At 38.1% G+C, this 23,768-nt stretch overlaps 1 protein-coding gene across 1 annotated transcript in view; it reads left to right on the top strand.

Moving 5' to 3' along the window:
* Positions 1-23,768, top strand: part of LOC115221316 (ubiquitin carboxyl-terminal hydrolase 15) — a 68,660-nt gene that overhangs the window by 35,046 nt on the left and 9,846 nt on the right. The window contains exons 4-17 of the mRNA XM_029791478.2: positions 5,242-5,386; positions 5,983-6,128; positions 7,061-7,116; positions 8,605-8,664; positions 8,755-8,902; positions 10,465-10,638; positions 13,390-13,548; positions 14,486-14,710; positions 14,842-14,925; positions 15,940-16,034; positions 17,928-17,990; positions 20,258-20,386; positions 21,809-21,951; positions 23,354-23,725. Of these exons, the coding sequence (XP_029647338.1) occupies positions 5,242-5,386; positions 5,983-6,128; positions 7,061-7,116; positions 8,605-8,664; positions 8,755-8,902; positions 10,465-10,638; positions 13,390-13,548; positions 14,486-14,710; positions 14,842-14,925; positions 15,940-16,034; positions 17,928-17,990; positions 20,258-20,386; positions 21,809-21,951; positions 23,354-23,725 (1,999 nt within the window). The remainder of the gene's footprint in view (positions 1-5,241; positions 5,387-5,982; positions 6,129-7,060; positions 7,117-8,604; positions 8,665-8,754; positions 8,903-10,464; positions 10,639-13,389; positions 13,549-14,485; positions 14,711-14,841; positions 14,926-15,939; positions 16,035-17,927; positions 17,991-20,257; positions 20,387-21,808; positions 21,952-23,353; positions 23,726-23,768) is intronic.

The raw sequence follows: 23,768 nt of genomic DNA, 5'->3' as shown, positions 1-23,768 counted from the left end.
AAGTGGATGCAAGGGAAGGTGAGAAACCATACTTTTGGAGGCTGAAGCATTTGGTTCTGATGGGAATCCATATTCTGTAAAAGAATTGTGTGTTGGTGGTATGTTTGTGTAAGGCGGCGAGCTGGCAGAATCGTTAGCACGCCGGGCGAAATGCATAGCCGTATTTCGTCTGCCGTTACGTTCTGAGTTCAAATTCCGCCGAGGTCGACTTTGCCTTTCATCCTTTCAGGGTCGATAAATTAAGTACCAGTCATGCACAGGGGTCGATGTAATCAACTCGATCCGTTTGTCTGTCCTTGTTTGTCCCCTCTGTGTTTAGCCCCTTGTGGGTAGTAAAGAAATAGGTATGTTTGTGTGAAACAACAAATTACTCATGGTAGATTGTGAAATCTTCTGTCTTTGGAATAAATTAGTATGTAATTAATAAAATTCTGAGACATTATTATTTACAGAATATCTACAGAATATGTAAATCTTGTATATATAGTTATTCACTTAATCTAAGATAATGCCAATAGTTAATCCATGATAATGATGATTGTATGAAGATAACGAAAGCAAATTGAGATCATTTAGTTCCAGATCAGCTTTATGTATGTATATCTAGGATTACATCAGCTGTGATTTGAAGGAATGTAGTTACAGTTTCTAGTAGGTTGCATGACCACATAGTGGCTTTCTCATTGGCTCATATGATATATTGAGGTGATTTTGAACATGCAGTGAGAAGAAATAAGAACCTGTACACATTCTTTTAACACATTTGATACTGACCTGCCAAGGACCGACCCTGGTTCTCTGACATATTTTGTTTTAACCCTTTAACATTTAAACCAGTCGTATCAGGCCCAAATATTGTAACGCTATATGTTCAAACTGACCAGATCAGGCTTCTCACGCCTACCCTAAAATGTCATTCTAATAGTAAACAATCAGATCATTGAAATCTCAAAGCTACCAGGTGATGCATGATAAACTCAAGACAATGTGGATAATTAAGCGTTGCATGATAATCCGAATGCTAAAGGGTTTTAACAACCCTTTAGCATTCAGATCTGATGTAAAATTTTCCATCAGAATTTCATGGTGATATGTATTCCAAGCACCATCTTAATACTGACAAAGATATTTTGATAAATTTTTCATTATTTTCGAAATTAGCGGGGTGCAAAGAGCACCATACGAGTGTGATCATTGACAGAGCGGCTAACCGGCTTCCGTGCCAGTGGCACTTAAAAGGCAACATTTGAGTGTAATTGTTACCAGCGTCGCTTTACTGGTACTCGAGCCCTGTGCTAGTAGGGTTTTAAGAGCACTATCCGAGCGGGATTGTTGCCAGAGCGGCTATCTGGCCTCCGTGCCGGTGGCACATAAAAGACACCATTCAAGCGTGATCGTTACCAGCATCACCTTACTGGCACCTGTGCCAGTGGAATGTGTAAAAGATTCGAGCGAGGTTGTTGACAGTACCGCCTGACTGGCATGTAAAAGCACCCACTACACTCTCGGAGTTATTGGCGTTAGGAAGGGCATCCAGCTGTAGAAACTCTGCCAGATCAAGATAGAAGCCTGGTGCAGCCATCTGGCTCGCCAGCCCTCAGTCAAATCGTCCAACCCATGCTAGCATGGAAAGCGGATGTTAAACGATGATGATGAATAGAAACAAAAGTAATGCATTTTAACTGAAATATAGTAACAAAGGGGTTGATTCTTTTGTTACTATATTTTCCTCCAGAAAATGTGTTTCAGTTGAGTTATAAAAATAACCCTGAATTTAAACAGGTTTCATAAATCAACTGTTTATTGATATGTGTTCTCATATTTGCTTATATGTTACATTAGCTGCTTCAAAACTACTGTAATCTATATATATATAAACAGCAAAATGTCTGTGCATGTGTGTGTGTGTGTGTCCTTTATACAAATCCCTAATTTTTCAGAGGGCTTGCACTTTCTATGGTCATTCAAAACTGTCCAAGGGTTGTCGTGCACATCTTTACATTTCTCCAGTCACTTCGCAAAGCCATTAAAAAATCAATAGAAGTGACTTTTTTGTGAATTTTCTATCCCAAACCCAATCAAAATACCCGAAACTTGATACGCCAATTGAATGCCAGCTAGCTGTATGGGATTGGTCGGAGATTTGGACAGTACTCACGTGTATGTGCGCACGCACGCAGCTGTATATGCATGCACTAGCACTATGACCTGGTGTTGCCAGGTCATAGTGTTAGTTACAGGCAAATCATTATTTAGCCCTTTTGTTGTCATATTTTTGTTGAAATGTGCTGCATTTATTTCATTTAATTTTAACAAAATGCTTAGCAGCATTTTTTCTGAGTTCATATTTACATTTCATCCTTTTGTGGTATCATTCAACCTCTGGGGCCAGTGTAATCAACTAGCGCCCCTCCCATCAAAATTTCAGGTCTTGTAGAAAGAATTAAGTTGGTGTTTGGATCATCATCATCATCATCGTTTAACGTCCGCTTTCCATGCTAGCATGGGTTGGACGATTTTGACTGAGGACTGGCGAACCAGATGGCTGCACCAGGCTCCAATCTTGATCTGGCAGAGTTTCTACAGCTGGATGCCCTTCCTAACGCCAACCGCTCCGAGAGTGTAGTGGGTGCTTTTACGTGCCACCGGCACGGGGCCAGTCAGGCGGTACTGGCAACGACCTCGCTTGAATCTTTTAGACATGCCACTGGCACAGATGCCAGTAAGGCGATGCTGTAACGATCACATTCGAATGGTGTCTTTTACGTGCCACTGGCACAGAGGCCAGATAGCCGCTCTGGCAACGATCACGCATGGATGGTGCTCTTAACACCCTAATAGCACAGGGCTCAAAAGTGCCAGAAATTTGATCGAAGGTTTTGAGGTCACTTTTAAAACAAGAAGTTTGTTTCATAGAACCAGGTGGTTTGGTGTCAAAAGAGCCAAACAAACTTTCATAAATGTCACCAACATAATTTAAGAGAATTTTTTATTCAAGTTCCATGTCAGGTGTTGTATTATCAAACTGGAGCATCTAGTGATTGTAATGCCATTATGTTTAGAAATTAAAACATTTGAAGGCTCCCCCACACACACACAGTCATTAAGCCACTGCTGTCAGTAATTATATTCTTATTATATAATCAACTTACCCCTCCCTCCCCCGAAATTGCCGGCTTTGTGCCAAAGTTTGAAACCATTATTATTATTATTTCTTACTTGGTCTGATTGCTAAAAGATAATTCCATAATGTTTCTGTGTGGTGGTCATTACATCTACTTTGGGTTGTTTGATTTAAAGCACTTAATTTGACAGCTTCAATTAGTTGCTTAATTAAGCAGATAATTAATTTTGATTCTCTATGATATCATGGTGGTCCAACATTTTCATGTTTTATCAGTTGCTGTCTCTCTTTTCACCCTCTCCCAACTCCTGAATCATTTGTCACCCCCTCAACCCTACCCAATTTCTACAGTTGTCACCTACTCTTCCCTATGTATCTTCCCTCAACATTTGTCTTTCCTTGTATTCACTCTCTCACCCATTCCCTATCTCTAACCATCTCTTACTCTCCCTCTTCTTCTGTCCCCACTCACTTCTGCTCACCTTGTGTCTCGAAGGCTCATCTGACATATCACTATTTTTATCTTTTTCCAGCTCCACCCCTTTCACCCCTACCTTCTCTTTCAACATGTGAGTAGCTATGTAGCTTCCCACATCAAGAAACCTGGTCTGTTTGGACCCTTCTTTCATAACCCCTCATCCCCTAACATAAAAACCACCTCCCTTTTGTACTGTAGTCCCACTCAGTTCAAGGGGGCCTTAGTTTTGCAAGCTGCATGGTGACCTCACTTGTGCTGGTGCCATGTAAAAAGCACCCTGTATACTCTGTAGAGTGATTGACATTAAGAAGGGCATCCAGGGGACACTAGAGCATGATGCAGTCTTTGGACTTGTTGGATCCTTGTCAAACTATTCAACCCATGTTAGGTGATGATGATCCCTCTAATTCCCCTTTGAACAGCTGTTTATATAGTTGAGTTGTCACTATATAAACAATTTTAATAGATTTTGGCAAAATATGTCATTTTTGAGGGCAGTGAATTGGTGCAAATGAGTAGAACATAGGGCAGAAAGCCTTCTGATATATATAATTACCTCTCATATTCTGTGCTCAAATCCTGCTGAGGTCATCTTTACCTTTCACACTTCCAAGGTTGATAAAATGATGCATCGGTCAAGTACTGTGTTTGATATGATTAACTAAACCCTGCTCACTTCTTCCATCAAATTGAGCTATTTTGTGTTAAATATTATCTAATTTATATTTAAAATAAAGGGCTGTTGATAATTATTAACACCTCTTCACTATGTACTTTAAAGTTGACTTTGATATATTCCTGCAGCTGGGCTTAAATTCCAGTTACTGGTTGCACTAACATATCCAATAATGACCATTTTAAAATTTTAACCCACGAAAGGCCATATTTCAACAATGAATATTATTTACAGATTTTTACATTTTCTAATCTCCTAATGGACCTTTGAATATCCTCCTGTTATATTGCTCATTTTTATTCATATGTATTTTCATATATGGAGCAAGGGAGAGGAGTTGAGCTGGAAACCAGAAGATGACGTTGAGCAGTGATTTAGTCACCTCTGCTGACCCACCAACAGGAGGGTGTTATGGTTCAGGGCTGAAACTCCTGGTGATTGTTGGAATCAGTCTAATGATGACATCAGTTCCTCCTGGCCAAAGCTCCATTCACTTTGCTGAGTGGAAAAGAAGCACTTTCTTCTAGGTGTTATCATTAACTTATGTAACAAAAGAAACACAAAGGTCTTTATATTATATTTAAGGCGGCGAGCTGGCAGAAACGTTAGCATGCCGGGCGAAATGCGTAGCTGTATTTCATCTGCCGTTATGTTCTTAGTTCAAATTCCGCTGAGGTTGACTTTGCCTTTCATCATTTAGGGGTCGATAAATTAAATACCAGTTACACACTGGGGTCAATGTAATCGACTTAATCCATTTGTCTGTCCTTGTTTGTCCCCTCTGTGTTTAGCCCCTTGTCAGTAGTAAAGAAATATATATTATATTTAATTTAAAGTCTTTGTCCCCAAAATGGGTATTGGCCGTTAATGGGTTAATGTCTGAAATTAAATATAAATTCGAATTTAGTTTAATTCCACTTTACTATATTGTTACTTTTTTTCTTTCTTTTTCTGTAACCCTAGGAACCAATTGCTCGCAAGGTCATTGAGCAGGGAATGTTTGTGAAACACTGTAAAGTAGAGGTTTACTTGATAGATCTTAAACTCTGCCATAATTCTGACCTGGAAGATGTTCACACAAAACAATTTAGTCGAGCTGTTACAATAGGTAAGTTTTTTTTTTTCCTTCCTCACTCTTCTCGGCATAGAGGTGACCCATTTTGTTTACCTTATAATTCTGGTTGTAATGTTAGTATTTCAGATAACTGAATCCTATTCTTCTTCTTTATACAGTTTTCTCTGGCTCAAACAGCATAACTTTGGTAAGGCTTGTATGTTTATAGAACTGGTTAGTTTCTCCTCTTAGCATTGTCAGTGGACAAGTTTATCTTTATTTCCTATATAACCTGTAAAGGAGAGGGATGAAGGCAGCTTCATCTATTTTTTGGAATTCACTGTGAAAGATGGTTTGCAAAAATTAAACAGAATAATTTCATCTCTCATTTTTGCACTACAAAATTATAAAAAATGTCACAAGTTTATTAAGTTGATGAGTTTAGGAGAGAACTTTAAACTGCCAGATCTAATCTTAAAAAAGAGAAGAAACTAAAATTTCTTCTGTTGTGAACTTTTTCTTTCAATGAATTTCTGACGAATGAAGGTTTTTCTTTTTTTGTTTTTGTTTTTGTGTCAGTTGTAATTTCTTCTGTTGCTATTTGAGGTATTTCTTTCGATAGTCTTATAGTTTGTTTTCTCTGTTTGCAGATCAGATTGAGAAAGAAATGAGGAAACTGTTCAACATAGCTGATGACAAAGATACTCGTCTATGGAATCGTTATATGTGTAATACGTACGAACATCTCAGTAAAACAGATAACACAATTCAAGATGCTGGATTATATCAGGGACAGGTGAATATTTCATCATATGACATAACATGATTTTGTATTGATCATGCATTATCTCATAGCTTTTAGATTTTGTTGTGATTATTTTTACAATGACATTGTTGGGTAGATGTGAGAGGCTGGATATGGCTGGTTTAAATGCTAAAGGGTTAATATATCCTGTTCGGTGGGCCCAAGACTTAATCTGGCCTGGTCGTTTTATTTTTTCTGTTTTGTGTAAGAAGGGCTGTGTTTGGCATATTTGTATATGTTTTTGTTATTTAATCCCTAGATTAGTTTTAATTAGCAGACCTATGATGAAAGAATATTCCAGCTGTGATCATCCCAACTTTAGCACATTATTGTCCAATGTCTCATTGAAGATGATTAGGGTGTAATTTGGGGAAGATTTGGCTACTGTTTGTTCTACAAAGTTGAGTAATCTTGAAAAGAGTTGCCAATTATAATTACTGGTATTATGGAAATCATCATTTAGAAATTTTACAAATTCTTGGATCGTCAATGTCTTTTGTTTTTCTTTTAAATTATAACCCTATTTAAATTTTTGTTAATTATGGCAATAGCTATAGATTTATATGGTAACAGGAGAGCCAGAGTTGTTGTGCAGTAATTTCAGACTGAGTATCAAATATATATTGTTTATTGAACCAATTAGCTATATATATTATTGTAATTAAGGCAATGATCCAATTAGCTGTATGCATTATTCTAATTATGCGAAACAATATCTTAGGAATGGATCATCCAAATATAATTTCTTTAGCAATATTCAGATACTTTACAGAATTTTATCACAAACATTCTTATTTTATTTATAAAAACAGAGATTTGGGTTTTAGTTTAAACAATTTGATAAGATTCCATGCTAAAGGTTGATGAAAGTGTCCTAAAAATAGCGGCTTTCTGAAGACTGTTTATATTCATTTATTTCACAGTTAATCCTAATTGAACCCCAAAATGAAGATGGAACTTGGCCACGACAGGCTAAAAGGTAAATTGATGGTATATTGAAGATATGTTGAGCGATGGTGATTGATTGTGGTTGTTTTTTATGACTGTGGATCTAACAACTTATTGACAGAAATCTATGATTGATGTAAACATCGATGTGGAGAATGGATGGTTTGACATTCCACAGTGATAAATAGCAAATGATGTCAAATCAAATACAAATCTATTTCATGAGCTTTCTGTCATTCATTCATTTTACATCCTGTCATGTTAAAGCTGTCCTGTTTTAAAAATTTTCTTTTAATACATTGTTCTTGATCTACCTTAGTTGCCAGTGTATAAGATGCACGCTCACATAAGATAAACCCCTGCTTTTTGTGGGAAAACCTCCAAAATTTGTTTCATACTCTTGGTGTTCCATTAGTTATATGTTCACATTAGACACAAGGCAATTTTGTTGTTACATCATCATCATTTAACGTCCGTTTTCCATGCTAGCATGGGTTGGACGGTTCGACCGGGGTCTGGGAAGCCAGGAGGCTGCACCAGGCTCCAGTCTGATCTGGCAGTGTTTCTACAGCTGGATGCCCTTTCTAACGCCAACCACTCCAAGAGTGTAGTGGGTGCTTTTTACATGCTAAGAATAAAAAAAGCATGCCTTATACACCATTCTAGTATGATCTGTCTCCTTCTTAATATTTGTTTCTTTCTTAAGGTGGGGAGCTGGCAGAATCGTTAGAATACTGGGCAAAATGCTTAGCGGCATTTCGTCTGTTTACATCTGAGGTCAACTTTGCCTTTCATCCTTTCAGGATTGATAAAATAAGGACCAGCTGAGCTCAGGGGTTGTGCCAAAATTTGAAACCAACATTAACGCAGGGATTCGTGGTGAAAGTCATGTCACTGTCGTACAAGCAATGTCAAGTCATTTCCAATATTCTGTGGAAATATTCCTGGTCATAGGGAAATATTACTTTGCTTGGAAATGAGTGAGGGTTGGCAACAGGAAGGGCATCCAACTGTGGAAAAACCACCTAAATAAACTCTGTCTGGCTCATGCAAGTATGGAAAATATGGTGATGATATCATCATCATCATCGTTTAACGTCCGTTTTCCGTGCTAGCACAGGTTGGATGGATCGACCAGGGTCTGGGAAGCCAGGAGGCTGCACCAGGCTCCAGTCTGATCTGGCAGTGTTTCTACAGCTGGATGCCCTTCCTAATGCCAACCACCTCGTGAGTGTAACTGTTTTATCAGTTTTATTCCATGTTAGTATAAGGGGTTTGGTCAACAATAGCTTAGTACTGATGGGCCTTTCTCATTTGCTTAAAAAGAAACCTTTTTGCTTTAAAAGAATAAATTGAAAAACCTAGCCACTTTCTAGAAATATATGCAACTGGACTATATTCTAAACAAATAGAAAATATCGTAGACCCGATTATCTCCCTTACAAGAGAACCCCCCCAGTTAAACATGTCTCTCTGTTGACGGCACTGTGATGATATATGTATATTTTTTTCATTACAGTACCAGTTCTTACAATGCTAGCAGTACCCCTATCGAAAGACAGCCTTATATATCTACAAGGTAGGCTTATTTTTTCTCACTGTACTTTTATTGTTTAATTTAAATAAACTTTAACCACATTACTTAACATTATTAACTTCTTGTCTTCAGGTCTTCTGCATATAGCTACAGCCCCCACGATGGAAATTATAGCTCGTATGGGTGCTACAACAATGAATCTGGTCGATCGCAAGCGGTGCCTGGTCTCTGTGGATTGTCTAACCTTGGGAACACGTGTTTTATGAATTCTGCCCTTCAGGTAAATATTAACATCTTATGAAGGAGGAGTGTATTAATAATTAATAGAAAAATTAAAACAAGTTAACACCTGTCTTTCATTACAATTACCTTTTTTTTTTTTGTACTCCTAAAATCGTGTACAGGGATTGATGGATATTTTAATGTTTTTTTAGTCTTTTTTTTTTTTTAGAAGAAATGAAATATTTTTCTCTCGAGGTCCTATTGAATAAGCTAAATACAGTGGGGTGGGTCACAAATTTTACTAAGTACCAGTCATGAAATATAAAATGCTGAAAGTTGTCTTCTAATAGCAATCTAGATTTAATTTTCAAATTAGAAATTGATTTTTTATATCATCATCATCGTTTAACGTCTGCTTTCCATGCTAGCATGGGTTGGACAGTTTGACTGAGGACTGGCAAACCAGACGGCTGCACCAGGCTCCAGTCTTGATCTGGCAGAATTTCTACAGCTGGGTGCCCTTCCTAACGCCAACCACTCTGAGAGTGTAGTGGGTGCTTTTATGTGCCAGTAAGGCGATGCTGGTAACGATCCCGCTCGAATGGTACCTCCTACATGCCACCGGCACGGAAGCCAGTTAGCCACTCTGGCAACGATCACGCTTGGATGATGCTCTTAGCATCCTACTAGCACGGGGCACAAGTGCCAGTAAGGCGTTGCTTCTTATTTAATTTGATCTTAATTTCTTTCTTTTACTTCTGTTTCATTTTCACAAGAAATTTTTAATAATAATCCACTTTGTTTGAAAGAAAGTTTTTGACTCTTGAACATTCAAATTAATGTCAAATACAGTGCTTATTTATTCACATTGTTGTTAACTCTTCGCATGTGCTGTGTGTCTCATGATACACTGGACATTTCTTTGGTATCCATATGATACATCATCATCATTTAGCGTCCGCTTTCCATGCTAGCATGGGTTGGACTGTTCAACTGGGGTCTGGGAAGCCAGAAAGCTGCACCAGGCCCAGTCTGATCTGGTAAAGTTTCTACGGTTGGAAGCCCTCCCTAACGCCAACCACTCTGTGAGTGTAGTGGGTGTTTTTTACGTGCCACTGGCACAGGTGCCAGACGGGGCTGGCAAACGGCCATGGACGGATGGTGCTTTTTACGTGCCACCGGCACGGAAGCCAGTCGGGGTAGCGCTGGCAACGGCCACGGTCGGGTGGTACTTTTTACGTGCCACCGGCACGGGGGCCAGGCGAACTTTCCCAATTTCTTTTCTCAACTATTAGAATAACTTGGAACTTAGGAAAGGAAAGTTTTATATTATTTGGAACGTATGAAACCTGGGTGAAGTAAAAATTTGCAAACAAGTGTAGATATCTAGGACAAACTAATGAAAATGCTGTGGACAAATTAATCTTGCATTATCTTGTAGCTGTGAGATTTTGATGCGATTATTTTTAGAATGACATTGTAGGATAAGTGTGAGAGACTGGATCTGGCCAGCTTAAATACTAGAGGACCAAATAATCCCTTCATTGAATAAGTTTAAAATTTGTATTAAAAGAAGAAGTGGTGTGTTGATGCATTGTTTTTGTTCTCCTTCCATTACAGTGTATGAGTAATGTCTCCTCTCTTACTAATTACTTCCTTGAAGAAAAGTGGAACGAAGAGCTCAATGAAGACAACCCTCTCGGTATGCAGGGAGAAATTGCAAGGACCTACGCTGAACTTGCTAAGTTAATGTGGTCGGGCAGATACACCTACACAGTCCCAAGAAATTTTAAAGTGAGTAACGTCTTTCCTTTGTTCGATTCTAAATATTTACTTTGAGTTTACAGAGTATAAAGGAGAGATATCTTGTATATCTCTCTCTCATTCACGCACCTGTAATGAAAGGTGATCCATGCATGACCATACCTATTTCTTTATTACCCACAAAGGGCTAAACATAGAGGGGACAAACAAGGACAGACAAAGGTATTAAGTCGATTACATCGACCCCAGTGCGTAACTGGTACTTAATTTATCGACCCCCGAAAGGATGAAAGGCAAAATCAACCTCAGCAGAATTTGAACTCAGAACGTAACGACAGACGAAATACTTATTTCTTTATTACCCACAAGGGGCTAACATAGAGGGGACAAACAGAGACAGACAAAGGTATTAAGTTGATTACATCGACCACAGGGTTTAACTGGTACTTAATTTATTGACCCTGAAAGGATGAAAGGCAAAGTCGACCTCGGCAGAATTTGAACTCAGAACCTAACGACAGACGAAATGCTGTTAGGCATTTCGCCCGGCGTGCTAACGTTTCTGCCAGCTCACCGCCTTCATCCATGCATGACCATACCATCCACCCCACGCCCCTCTCCAACGTTTTACCTAAAGCTGTATCCAATGTATGTAAGACACCTACTGTATTTCAAGGACACATTGGATAAAGCCCTGCTAGATATGATGGTCACATTTCGAACAGTTTTGATCATGTTTTCTCAGTTATGACTGATAACATTAGTATTCTCTATTAGAAGGTTAAAATCTGAAGGCTTTATTCAATGTAAAACTGTTTGTAACATTAGTCCTTATCTGATAGGGCAGGCAGTACACACATGACTGTAGTCATATGACACAACTCAGCAACTTATTGTCATTAGGCTATATAATAATAATAATAATAATAATGAAATTATTGTATACAGTGCTCAGGTGCACCACAACTTGTCAAAAGTACATATAAAGTACATGCAGTAATGTAAAAATGTCTGGAAAGCGAACAATGTATGAGTCAGATACATGCTTGCGTGTGTATGGAGGGGAGAAAATCAGGTGTAGTGTTGGCAAATCTCAGGAAGCATGGAAGTTTTGAAGGATGCAGTGCTCCGACAACTAACAACTGATGCCGGCAGTTTGTTCCATGCTTCAGCAACTCTCAACGTGAAAAAATGTTTCCTAAAGTCATGGGAGCTGTGCTGTTTTCTTACTTTGTAAATATGTCCACGGGTGTTAGATGGGTGGAGTTTGAAAAGGTGCAACACCAGTCAATGTAAAACAAACTACTAAAGGTGAATCTGGTTTTACTTGTGCATTAGTAACAAGGACAAGTTCAATCTTCACTGTTGGGAGTAAATTACTTTCACAACATTGAGGCTAAATAAAACAAATGTGTGTATAAATGTAAACAAAGAAATATTTGTAATTTTTTTATGAGAAGCATCGAAAGTGTGTCTTCTACATTACCAATAAATGTAAATAATCGTCGTCATTATTTAACGTCTGTTGTTCATGCTGGCATGGGTTGGACAGTTTGACCAGGGCTTGTAAGCTGGAAGGCTGCACCAGACTCCAGTCCGATTTGGTATGGTTTTCTACGGCTGGATGCCCTTTCTAACACCAACCACTCTGAGAGTGTAATGGGTGCATTTATGTGCCACTGGCATGGGTGCCACTTGTGTGACACCAGTATCTGTTACGACTGATTTTGCTCAGCTCAATGGGTCTTCTTCTCAAACACTAATCATTCAAGATGCAATGGTACCTATTATTCCTGTGAACTTGGTGAACTGTGACAAATGTCCTACTATCAAGTGTCCACTCTAGAAGCATCGACCACTTATTTCCAAGGACCAGACTCAGAAAGAATAAGAGTACTGGAGTTGATTTGTTTGATTAAAAATTTTCAAGACAGTGCTCCAGCATGGCCACAGTCCAATGACTGAAACACGTGAAAGATAAAAGATGTGATGAGAGAAGACTGGACAGAAAAAAAGTAGAGAATAAGTAATTATTAGTGAATAGGGTCTCTTGATGGGTCCACCATCACATTCTGGTTTTTAGGGAGGTAACTTTGATGGGATAGGTGTATCATTTTCATTTCAATCTTTTGCCCTCAGTGGAATGACAATGTTGTTCATAGATTGTTGAGTGAGGGTGGAGTAGTGTAAAATTGGTGTGTTGGCTACCATCTACATCAGAAGAAATATCCAAAATTCACTGATGATAAATCGAACATAGTTTGGTTGCAGGCATAGTGCAATGGTGGGGGAGACACAGTAATGGGTGGGGAAGTTATGTCCTTCAGATAAATACTTAAAACTATGTAAACGAAGGTTTTAAACATTGCTGTAATGAATATTATTATAAAGACATGGTATTTAGTTTAATATTGCTGTGCTGAGCTCAGTACCTACTCAGGCCAATTTTGCCAAACTCATCACAGGTAGGAACAGAAGTACAAATTCCCGCAGGTGGACAATGTAAACGAAGATTTTAAACATTGCTGTATTGAATATTATTATAAAGACATGGTATTTAGTTTTATATCGCCGTGCTGAGTTCAGTACCTACTCGGGCCAATTTTGCCTTTCTGATCTTCTGGGACCAGTAAGATAACAAATTATAGATGTTTGGGTCAACCATCTATATTCCTCCCCCCATCCCTACAAATGTTAGAGGTTATGCACCACCTCCACCTCCAAACTTGATATTTACGAAGTAACTCATTCCCTGTTGTTGTTGTTGTTTCGTTTTTACAGATAGCTGTTGGTAAATTTGCTCCTCAGTTCTCTGGTTTCCAGCAGCAAGATTCCCAAGAATTAATGGCCTTTCTTTTAGATGGGCTTCATGAGGATCTGAATCGAATTCGCAAGAAGCCTTACATAGAGTTAAAGGATGCTGAAAACCGACCAGATAAAGTAAGCACTTGTGGCTGTTTCTGTTTTTTTTTTTTCCATCCTCTTTATTAACATTATTTTTATATTTCACCTTGACTGGCTTCCGTGCTGGTGGCACATAAAAAGCACCATCCGAATCGTGGCCGATGCCAGTGCCGCCTTGGCTGGCTTCCGTACCGGTGGCATGTAAAATGCACCAATCCGATCGTGGCCGTTGCCAGCCTCGCCTGGCACCTGTGCAGGTGGCATGTAAAAAGCACCCACTACACTCACGGAGTGGTTGGCATTAGGAAGGGCATCCAGCTGTAGAAACACTGCCAGATCAGACTTGAGCAGCCTTCTAGCTTCCCAGATCCCCGGTCGAACCGTCCAACCCATGCTAGCATGGAGAACGAACGTTAAACGATGATGATGATGAATTAATGCATGATTTATAAAATTTGAATTGAATTGTATGAGCAGTCGTCATCATCATCATCGTTTAACGTCCGCTTTCCACGCTAGCATGGGTTGGACGTGTGACTGAGGGCTGGCAAACCAGATGGCTGCACCAGGCTCCAATCTTCATCTGGCAGAGTTTCTACAGCTGGATGCCCTTCCTAACGCCAACCACTCTGAGAGTGTAGTGGGTGCTTTTTACATGCCATCTGCACAGGGGCCAGTCAGGCAGTACTGGTAATGACCTCCTTCGGATCTTTTTACACATGCCACTAGCACAGGTGCCAGTAAGGCGACGTTGGTAACGATCATGCTCAAATGGTGCCCTTTTACGTGCCACCGACACAGAAGCCAGTTGGCTGCTCTGGCAACGATCACGCTCGGATGGTGCTCTTGATATAACATAACAGCTGTATACGTTATATTTATACAAATGTAAATGTTTTTTATCCAAACAGTTGTTTTTCTTTGCACAGCTATAAATATATTTAGTTATGTTTTATGTTTTTTTACCTCGCAGGAAGTCGCCGAAGAAGCTTGGGGAAATTACCGCAAAAGAAACGATTCAGTGATTGTTGATACATTTCATGGTTTGTTGAAGTCCACTTTAGTTTGTCCACAATGTTCCAAAGTCTCTGTAACATTTGACCCATTTTGTTACCTTTCATTGCCTTTACCCATCAAGAAAGAACGGCAGATGGAGGTGTTTTGGGTCCCCTTAGATCCTGCCAAACACCCTGTTCAGGTAGGTTACTCTTTTCAACATACACACCTGCTCTCCCTTTCTCTCTCTCTCTCTCTCTCTCTCTCTCTCTCTCTCTCTCTCTCTCACTCTCTCTTACTTGTTATTTATATTTACGTATTTTTCTTTTTCAGTACAAACTAACTGTTCCAAAATTGGGCACCGTCTCAGATTTGTGTTCTGCCTTATCTAAATATGTGAATAAACCAGCAGATCAGGTGAGTCCGAACTCTAAACTACCTCTCTAGACCCCCCCCCCAAAACAGCTGTTTGGTAATATATTTCTTTACTACCCACAAGGGGCTAAACACAGAGGGGACAAACAAGGACAGACAAAGGGATTAAGTCGATTACATCGACCCCAGTGCGCAACTGGTATTTAATTTATCGACCCCGAAAGGATGAAAGGCAAAGTCGACCTCGGCGGAATTTGAACTCGGAACGCAACGACAGACGAAATACGGCTACGAATTTCGCCCGGCGTGCTAACGTTTCTGCCAGCTCGCCGCCTTACCAAACAGCTGTTTGGTAATAGTTTAATAACAGTTCCATGGTGCATATCTCTGCATGAGATATATGCAATCACATGGGTAGCAAATAAACCCTGGTAACAACAGCAAGTGGGTGGTAGATGAAGTGTTGAGGCGATGAGCTGGCAGAAACGTTATCACGCTGGACGAAATGCTTAGCGGTATTTCGTCTGCTGTCACGTTCTGAGTTCTAATCCCGCCGAGGTCGGAGCCGCTAAGTTACGGGGACGTAAACACACCAGCATCGGTTGTCAAGCGATGTTGGGGAGACAAACGCAGACACGAACATACACACGCATATACATATATACGACGGGCTTCTTTCAGTTTCCATCTACCAAATCCACTCACAAGGCTTTGATTGGCCCGAGGCTATAGTATAGAAGATACTTGCCCAAGGTGCCACGCAGTGGGACTGAACCCGGGACCATGTGGTTTGTAAGCAAGCTACTTACCACACAGCCACTCCTAAGCCTCTTATTTGTAATCACAACCGATCCAGCAGCAGTGTGTTGATACTGCACTGGTATTCTGCAGTGTTTGACAGTTTTTGCAGCTAGTTAACTATTTAGTGTGTGACTGTGTACACTGTAGTTTATAAAGGACATTTTTCAAATCTGGATATTCACATAAATGTCAAGAATTTTTGTTTAATGTAAAAGAAGTGTCTCTTGGAATAATATTTCTCCTTTCTGTTTTCAGATGATTGTCACTGATGTCTATAGTCATAAATTTCATAAGATCTATTCGAAAGAAGACGGATTGAGTCCAATTACAGACAGGGATGATATTTTCATGTTAGTTTTATTTTACTTTCCATTGAACTTTTCCACATAAACATGTATATAATTTTTTAAAATTGTTTTAAATCTATTATTAATATATTCGACTTGAGACATAGAAAGCCAATGAGTTTTTGGCATCAAGTTAAATGAATTTCATCTCTTGTGTTCATCCTCTCGTTACCACTGTTAGCTGCTTATCTCCAGATGAATCGGAACATTCAGCTCTGCGAGGAGAATCTTTCAAGCCAAACTTAGATTCTTAAGATTGGTTGGAATTATTGGAACCAATCAAAACATGACAATTACTTTATATTTATTCCACCTCTGGCAGCAGCACAGTTGCTGTTTTTGATCACCTATAGCACTCATCAACATCCAATGTCAGTTTTCCATGCTGTCATGGTTTGGATGGCTCGACAGGAGCAGGTAAGCTGGAGATCTGCACCAGGGTCCAGTTCATCATCATCATCATCGTTTAACGTCCGCTTTCCATGCTAGCATGGGTTAGACGATTTTGACTGAGGGCTGGCAGAGTTTCTACAGCTGGATGCCGTAGAAACTCTGCCACATCACGATTGGAGCCTGGTACATATATGTGTATATGTATATATATATATATATATACACACACACACACAAAATTTAGAAGACTGACCACTAAAAGTGGACAGCCTTTATGCTAGATATTGATACACATAAATATAATTTGTTGAACTATACATGCTGGATTTTGGTTGAGCGTCCTGTATCTAGTTCTGGAAATTGCGTTTTGTAAACGACAGACTATGCTGATGATCTTGCAGATGTTTGCGTATCCATATATGTAAATATTAACAAGTGAAACTAATTAGTACATAGGTAATCGTTTTTTATTTGGTATATTTTCATTTGTCTTGCTTATTTTTACACTTTGGTTTTTTGCCGAGTTTTTTCTTGAGAACTCATTCTTTGTGGAAAATGGCGAGTTGACGTCTATATCTAGCATAAAGGCTGTCCACTTTTAGTGGTCAGTCTTCTAAATTTTGTATGTAAAAAAATTTTTAATCTTCGGATTTTTTAAAAATATGCTAGGCCACTGGTTTTAATTGATTAATATCAATTTTTACCCTTATTTAATTTTATGTATATATATATATATATATAATTATGTAGGTAGGGTTAAAACCCAAGCTGTGTCTTTTTGAAGCACATCTTATTCCAGTATTACAATCCAGTATGTAGTTGTTATATTTATGTGAGGTACATATTAGAATTGAAAATTCTGGAAATATTGTTTGTAGAAGTTGGAAAAATTTGTTGGTATTTATTCACCATTACACATGTTTCGTTTGTTAATAGGAATTACAAAATTATACATGTTGGATAAACATATAAGAAGTTTCTTATTAGAAATTCTTCAGACAGAATCAAATAATCATCAAACATTTAATGGCTGTTTTCTATGCCTGCATGGGTTGTACTATATATATATATATAATTTCGTTTTGGGATTGGTTTGCAAGATTCTTTATATGAGTTCGTGTGTTGAAGCATATTCTGTTGTGTCTGGGGAGAGTCATTTACTTTTTGTGCCTTATCATGTAAAACACTCACCGGTAAAATTTTCCACTTATTTCTTTTTTTATTTTCCTAAAATTTAAGAGTCTTGACTCGAGTCAAGACTATTTTACCGGTGAGTGTGTTACATTATAAGGCACAAAAAGAAAATGACTCTCCCCAGACACAACAGATTATATATATATATATATATATATATAATGTTTTTATTTACTAAAAATCATAGATATTAAGAAGCTTAAAATTATAAATTGGTAGTTAATCTATTTCGGTAATTTATTACATCTGCATTACCCCAGTTCTCTAATTATGCTGTTTCTTACTGTTGATATTTCTTTTCTCTGTCAGATACGAAGTTCCTCTAATGGATGACCATATAGTTATTTTACCAATCTACATGAGAGAGAAAAAGTGAGTGAGTACCATATTTCCAGACAATAATATAAACCTTACCAATTTTATATGCTCCAAGCTCCACCACACTTCATTCATTTCAAATTGTTGAGATAATTACTCAGTCCCAATAGAAAGAAAATTTAAGAAACGAGAGCAGATAGGCTCTGAGCGTTTTCAGAAAAGAAAACTTGGGAAGTGAAAAAAAAAGTTGAAAACGAAATTTATGCATTGACCTTGAATTTTAGCTGTTTATAGAGGAACCAAGAATTTTTTTTTGTTTTTATTAGTGCAATTCAACCAGTCAGTCTTCACAGAATGAAAACCTGCATAATTTTCTTTTTTGCTGTTAATTAATGGGTTTGTTATAATACAGTAATACCTAGCTTTGAGGACCTGCTTTACGAGACCCTGGATTTACAAGTTTTATTTTTCAAGCACAATATACAAATTTTGAATAAAGTGCAAAAGTTTCTTATTTCTTTATTGCCCACAAGGGGCTAAACATAGAGGGGACAAACAAGGACAAAGGGATTAAGTCAATTACATCGACTCCAGTGCATAACTGGTACTTATTTAATCGACCCCGAAAGGATGAAAGGCAAATTTGAACTCAGAATGTAACGGCAGACGAAACTGCTAAGCATTTCGCCTGGCGTGCTAACGTTTCTGCTAACTTGCCGCCTTATAAGGTGCAAAAGTTTCTACTACCATAACAACCTCTTCTGTGTGTTACCAAGAAATTTATAGAGAATGAAAAAAAAAAGCTTCTAAGAAGCAACCTATAGTAGACTTCTTTTTATAAAAACAAACCTACAAGTTCGTCTACAAGTGATGTGCACAAGTCTAGTTGGAGAGACTGTGATTCAGAAAACAATAATATTTTTTATTATAAATAATCTTGACATTCATTTTACTTTACATTAAATATTCTTTACATTCTACTGTTGTTTTATTGCCAGTTATTTATGAGTATCATAAATTTTATAGGGTAAAATATTTTCCTGGGAACGAATTATGATTTATAACATAGCTACTATGGGAAACTATTGTTAGTTTTACTGGTTTTCACTTTTATGAGCGGCCTCCAGGAACGAATTAACTCTTGAGACATTACTGTACTTCAATTGCGTAAGGGAAGTAACTACGTGAAACCTTATAAGGTTTAGCTCCTGCATCAAGAACTGCTGTTTATCTGCAAATTAGCAAAAGTGCAAGAAATTAGTGACGATCATTTGTAGGGTAACAAGCAACCATTGAGTAAACTGGTGACATGTCATTGGGTCTAGAGTGTGGATCTTATTTATTCTTTTTATGATGTAACTGTGTTTTCACAATTCTGTAGTTGTTGGTTAGATTCTATTGCACATCACCTTGGACAAGATGTCTCATACAGTAGCCTCAGATCGATCCTTGCCTTGTTATTGAAGTTGGGTAGAAAGAACAGCTTGTGGAAGTCAGATGGCCTGTACTCCAACATTACCACCTGGCTACCCACAGATGTTTTGTATAGTGTATTCTTTGTTTCAAGTATTTAGACCAGCTTCTGGTCTCTTCATTTTAAGGCCCTACTAAAAACTCAAGGGGTTTTGCCAGGCAAAAATAAAAAGTACCACATTTGAACAAACAGCACTAACTTGACATATACACACTTGACTGCTCATTCTTATATACATATAATTGATTATATATATATATATATATATATAATGTGCATATATACATATGTATATGTACATTCATCTATATGTGTGTGTGTATATATATATATATATATATGCATATATGGGCATAGGGCATTGTGAAACGTGTACAACAAAAAGTTACAAAGTATGAGTACATTGAATATGAACTATTTTTTTGAAAAACAAAAGGCACAAATGAAAAACAAGACAACAACATAAAGAACGACCCTTCATCAGTTTTTGATTGTTTTTCTACTCTTGTATCTCGAGCATTTAACAATATACACTTTTGGTTCTCACAAAGCAAATTAAATAAAATTTGGGATTTTGCAGAGGGTCAGAATTGGTAACACAGTGATAAAGTATGTCTAGCTGTATTTGTGTGGATAGTTGTATTTATGGGGAATTCTGCTGATCACTACAAATCATTTTATATACACAATGTAAAATTACTATGTTGACTCCTATTCATGGAATCGTTTGACATTTTCTCAATGTTTTCTATTTTTGTTAGTTTGTTTCTACATTGATTCCTATTGGTATTGATTTTAACCTGTTGAACATAAATTGATTTTTTTTTTGTTTTTTTTTTTATTCTAGAGTGAAAGTGGCTTACAATGATACTCCTATAACATCATACAGTTTATTCGGTCAGCCGTTACTTCTTCCAGTTCCCAGAAAACATTGTACCTATGAAATCCTTTATAATTTAGTTTTAAATAGAATATCGTAAGTCTGCAATTTTTACTACATTTATTGACAAAATTTGTTTCACAACTCGGGTGGGGTAAAAGATTTTAGCACTGGAGTTGTTTCATGTGTCAGTCACAACTTGGGGGCCCATTTCAGTATACCTTAACCCTTTAAAATTTAAACCAGCCATGTTAGGAAGGGCATCCAGCTGTAGAAACTCTGCCAGATCAAGATTGGAGCCTGGTGCAGCCATCTGGTTGCCAGCCCTCAGTTAAAATCGTCTGACCCATTCTAGCATGGAAAGCGGACGTTAAACGATGATGATGTTGGGGCCCAAATATTCTATGCTTTAAGTTCAAACTGGCCACAGCTACCCTACAATGTCATTCTAAAAATTAACTACCACATCATTGAAATGACAAGGGACCAGGAGGTATGGTGATTTGCTGTGCTTGATAAGACGTGTCAAGTTAAGTAAAATCGCTGTCTTCCATTCATACAGGCTTGTCCTTTCAGGTGTTGCGTAAATGTACCCATGCTGGTGGTACATAAAAAGCACCCAGCATACTCTGTTAAACGGTTGGCATTAGGAAGGGCATCCAGCTGTACATGCCACAACAGACAATTGGGCGTCTCGCCAGCTTCGTGTCAAACCATCAAACCCATGCTGGCATGGGAAGCAGACGTTAAACAATGATGATAATCATCATTAAAGTCTCAAAGCTATGAGATCATGCATGGTTAATTCAAAATTGTGTGAATAAATAAGCATTACATTTGACAGAGTAATCTGAATGCTAAAAGCTTTACGTTGGCTTTTTTTTAAAGATGCTCAACCCTTTCGTTACCAACCAAGCTGAAACTGCCTCTGGCTCTGTAGAACAAATGTCTTGTTTACATAAGTTTTGAATTAAAATCTTCCTCCAAACCTTAGTCACAATTTATGTTCCTAACACTAGCTGAATGATAACTAAGTTATTTTACTAAATTCTTTGTAATATTTAAAATAATTGAAAGAAACACAGAGCATCTCAAAATAAATACAGTAACAAAAGGGTTAAAATATATAATAGAGAAACAATTTTTAACCCTTTCGTTACCAACCAAGCTGAAACTGCCTCTGGCTCTGTAGTACAAATGTCTTGTTTTCATAAGTTTTGAATTAAAATCTTCCACCAAACCTTAGTCACAATTTATGTTCCTAACACTAGCTTAATGATAACTAAGTTATTTTACTAAATTCTTTGTTATATTTAACGTAATTGAAAGAAACTCAGAGCATCTCAAAATAAATACAGTAATGAAAGGGTTAATCATATTTTTTTAAAATCCATTTTTTAAAGTTCAACATTATTAATAGTAATTGTGTTGTCTTTTAGTGGTTTTAATTTTTGTTTTTTAATACAAAAAAAAATACAAATTAACTTCAACCTCAAAGTGAATATTTGTTATTTTCAGACGTTATGTGAAAGTTCCTGATGAATCTGAGAAATGGTGGATAGACGACGATGTGAAGAATCGGTCAGATGAAGATGATGAACTGGAGGAAGACTTAGATAATTTGGATGTTGTACCAAAGCCTCTCTACAGTGTGAATGGGGGTCAGTCTCTCTCACCTTGATGATTATTTTACTTTGATATGTTGTAGTTAGTAAATTAACGTAACTAATACATTAGTGTGTAGCTGAACTGCTCGTTAAATGGATCATTTATCCAAAATCTGTTGCCTAAGGAGTAAGAGACTCAACATAATGCATCCATCTTCAGCCTAAGTGCCCTGACTAATCCAGTAAAGCCTAGTCATACTTAAGTGGACATCAAACAATCCTGATGATGGTGTTATAATGAAAGATTTGACTGCTATTTCTAGTAGGTCAAGTGAACTTATAGGGTGTCATTATAGTCTCAAACATTTTTGGGTCTATCTAGTATGGCACTCTCATGGAGATCCCTCTGCCGCCACCACCACCACCACCATCAAATGTAATTTATTGAATCTTGGAATCACTACAGTATGAGTATCACCTGGATGATGTAGGGGATGTGTGAGGACTGAATGAGTTCTTGACTAAACTGTGTCTGCATAGGCCCACTTTTTACACCCACCCTGCTCTCATGTATCATACGCTTTTACATGTATTGTACGCTTTTATAGCATCCTATACATGTAGAATCGTTCTGATTAAGCACAAGTGCTCCCATTGGATGAAACCTAGTGGCACATAGAAGCACTCATTACACTCTCAGACTGGTTGGCATTAGGAAGGGCATCCAGCTGTAGAAACCATGCCAGATCAGACTGGAATCTGGTGCAGCCTTCTTGCTTGCCAGCCCTGGTCAAACCGTCCAACTCATGCCAGTATGGACAATGGACATTAAAGGATGATGAATGATGATGTTTTCTTGGTAAAGATATTAAGGTGCTTTGCTATTGCTTTCCCCAACTGTTTGGCTGTTGGCCCACAAGGAGCTCATCTCTCCTTCAACAAGTTTTTGTTTTTACTCCTGCTGAGTGTCCAGGCACCCTCATCACAAGAGTAGCAGGCAACTGAATTGTGGGCAACTGGTTCAGTCACTGACCATCCAGTCATGGAACATGTAGTACTGGCTTACATGGTACCTATTTCTTTACTACCCACAAGGGGCTAAACACAGAGGGGACTAACAAGGACAGACAGATGGATTAAGTTGATTATATCGACCCCAGTGTGTAACTGGTACTTATTTAATCAACCCCGAAAGGCAAAGATGACCTCGGCGGAATTTGAACTCTTTCGCCTGGCGTGCTAACATTTCTGCCAGCTCGCTTCCTTGCTTACATGGTACCAGTAGCAGGTTTCATCAGCCTGTGATGTGATCCTTGACCTAACGACTTTCCAACTCTACCATCATCTTTAACCACTTCCACCTCTTTTAATATTTTTAATGCAATGTTTTATTCCCAGGTGTGTTGTTGTAGTTGTGTTTATTCAGTGAAGTTTTTGTGTTATTTTCTCTTTGCAGAAAACAATTCTCAAATGGAGGAAATGGATGATAGTTGTGACTCTCCCTTAGAAGAAAGTCCCAAAGGCAATCTTCCCTACAGCAGCAACCTCAACTGTACAGATACCTCAACTACATTGACTAACAACTTAAATAACAGTGTCGGTCCTGCTAGTAGCTCCACTACCAACAGCAATATAACAGCAACCAGTGGGAAATCGAAGACAGAAATAAAGCAAACGTGTGAAGACAACATCAATACGGACATTGAAACCGAAGAAAATGAGAACCAGCCACCACATCGTCTCTTCCGGTTTACGCCCGTCAATTCTTACGGAACAGCAGCAGTCGATAATCGAATGGATGAAACTGGAAAGCCGTTGGAATTAACATGTAATTTTACTCTTTACTCTTTTACTCTTTTACTTGTTTCAGT

The sequence above is a fragment of the Octopus sinensis genome, linkage group LG18 (assembly GCF_006345805.1).
Source record: "Octopus sinensis linkage group LG18, ASM634580v1, whole genome shotgun sequence".
NCBI lineage: Eukaryota > Metazoa > Mollusca > Cephalopoda > Octopoda > Octopodidae > Octopus > Octopus sinensis.
This window is presented reverse-complemented; position numbering and strand designations above follow the sequence as displayed.